Source organism: Salvia splendens, chromosome 3 (assembly GCF_004379255.2).
Source record: "Salvia splendens isolate huo1 chromosome 3, SspV2, whole genome shotgun sequence".
NCBI lineage: Eukaryota > Viridiplantae > Streptophyta > Magnoliopsida > Lamiales > Lamiaceae > Salvia > Salvia splendens.
In genome coordinates this window covers 41237391-41239847 of record NC_056034.1, presented here as the reverse complement: position 1 = coordinate 41239847, position 2457 = coordinate 41237391, and the positions used below count along the sequence as shown (strand labels likewise).

At 36.3% G+C, this 2457-nt stretch overlaps 1 protein-coding gene across 1 annotated transcript; it reads left to right on the top strand.

Annotated features, from left to right (window-relative positions):
• Window positions 1-264: 264 nt before the first annotated feature.
• LOC121797042 (zinc finger protein 6-like) lies at window positions 265-807 on the top strand. The gene has a single exon (XM_042195778.1). It carries the CDS (start codon window positions 265-267, stop codon window positions 805-807), a length of 543 nt encoding a protein of 180 aa, XP_042051712.1.
• Window positions 808-2457: the final 1650 nt, after the last annotated feature.

The window sequence follows — 2457 nt, the reverse complement described above, 5'->3', positions numbered from 1 at the left end:
AGTTAAAATCTAGGTAGCTCTAACATACCTTCTGTTACAGGTATATTTAGGCCTTGATTCTTCATCTGACCAACTTTTCACAATGCGTTTGCTTTTTCATGTAGGGCTAATAGTGTCCATCCCATTCTAAAATCCTTACATTTCTCTCTCTATAATATCTCTCCATATATATTACACTTAATTCTACTCCAAGGTCATGCATACATCAAACTTTTGCCCTCATACCCAAAATTTCTTTTTTTTAAAACAATATTTTTCTCCTTGATGGATGAGCATTCATCATCTACATGTGACCATGATCACCAAGATTATGCACATGCACCACCATCCGTGATGAAGATCTTCGGATTCTCGCTGCGAAATGACCAAAATGCCCCCGCCCATCAGCCGCCGCCGCTAGACCTAGAGAGCAAGAGGTTTGAGTGCCAGCATTGCCACAGGAAATTTGCCAACTCACAGGCATTGGGTGGCCACCAGAATGCGCACAAGAAGGAGAGGCAACGGGCGAAGAGGGCCCACTTCTTCGCGGACCACCGGCGCATGGGGGCAGCCGCAGTGCACCTGATCGGGCCCCACGGAGCCCGGTCTGGCGGCGGGGGTGGGCGGCTACTGCTCCCATCACATGATGGGCATCAGCCGCCGATTGTACCTCGCGTTTTGTCAGGGGTACCCCTGAGGTACCATGGTGGTGTCCACGTGGCCCAACCGCATCAGACTGGATATGCCAGCAGGGGTGAGGTGGGGCAACAAAGACATGGGCTGATGACAGATGGCAGCGAGGGATTGGATGTTGATCTACATCTGTGATTACTTGTGTTAATTATTAATTAGATGTGATTGCTTTCATAATCAGTTCTTTCTTCCAGTGAGTTACGTTTTACTTTTCAAGATTCAAACAATAAAACCATCTTTTTTAATTCCACAATTTGATTTATATCAAAACATACTCAAATGTTGGATTTAGTAGTATAGGTCCATCACTCGATGAAAAAGTGAAAAAATGAAGGAAATATAGTAAAAAATATCCTTGTTTTAGTATAGTTGAATAAACACATGTCTATATATAAAGTTTTGCTTAATCTACAATCATGTTGAGGCTGAATAAAAAAGCGGATCAAGCCAGACAAATTATATTCCAAAATGCTTAAAACATCATCCAAGCCCTTCAAATACAACCTGTTAGTTAGGGAGAAGGTTTCAAACGTCGAGCCCATTTTCGTTAATATTCATTTAGGGATGTCAATGTAGCCCGTAACCCATGGGCTGGCCCGAATAGCCCGCTAAATTTATAGGGTTAGGGCTGAAAATTTCTAGCCCGATAAAATTAAAACTCGATTAACCCGCACCCGATTAACCCGCGACCCGTCAGGGCTAGACCTGAAAATCCGATGGGCTGACCTAAAAACCCGATAAAATTTCTATTATTCTATTTTTTACTCCTAATTCGACACTTCATTGATTAATTTTATAATATAGATAAGTAAAAAAATAACTTTCAATTTTATATTAAATATACAAATTAAATATTGAATTTTCATTAATATAATAATTGATAAATAAATTAAAAACTTCAAATTCACTTAAAAAATATTTAAATTTCTAAAACATGCATTAAAATTTCACGAAATATCTCAAATATTAGTATTTGATCATGTTTATGATTGAGTTTGACCATATATCTCAAATTTATCATAATTAAATATTTTACATTTTATGAATATAACTAATTTTCATCATTATTTATTGGATTGATCACATGTTAATCTTATCGGTAGCAACCCGATTAACCTGTTGGGCTAACCCGAAACCCGAGCTTTTAGGGTTAGAGTTGAACTTTTATAACCCGAAAGAATTCACAACCCAATTAGCCCGCATCCGATTGACCCACAACCCGAGTAGGGCAGGCCCGAAATCTGATGGGCCGGCCGGATTGACATCCCTATATTCATTACTAAAAATTTTATATTTTTGGTAATGACATACTTAATCAGAAATATAAATTTTTAATAAATGTGAATAGTATTTTCGGATGTACAATACTGTCGCAGATGCCCTTTAGAAATATTTAAAGTCCAATGTTATTATTATCATTTTTGGTACTCTATCTTTTAAAAATATTTAAAGTCCAATATTATCCTCTATGTTCGACTAAAAGTATCACGTTTTTTTTGGACCGTCTCAAGTAACACACTTTTTAAAATAGAAATAATGTCATCTATATTTTTTTATTCTATTTAATTCATAAAACAACATTATTAAATCTCAATACAAATGCTTTATATTTAATGATATAGATGGAGTATTATTGTATGACAATGAGTGAGTCCATGACAGAAACTATCCTTAAACAATAGTACATTAAACAATATCGAATTAATAATAGTAGAGTGAACTACAAAAATGATTCCTAGACTATGAGTTTATCTCGCTCATAGTCCCTGGACTTTAAAAATATTT

What these genes read in the sequence shown, in the direction of transcription:
- LOC121797042 (XM_042195778.1), top strand. Translation starts at nt 265, where the DNA reads ATGGATGAGCATTCATCATCTACATGTGACCATGATCACCAAGATTAT.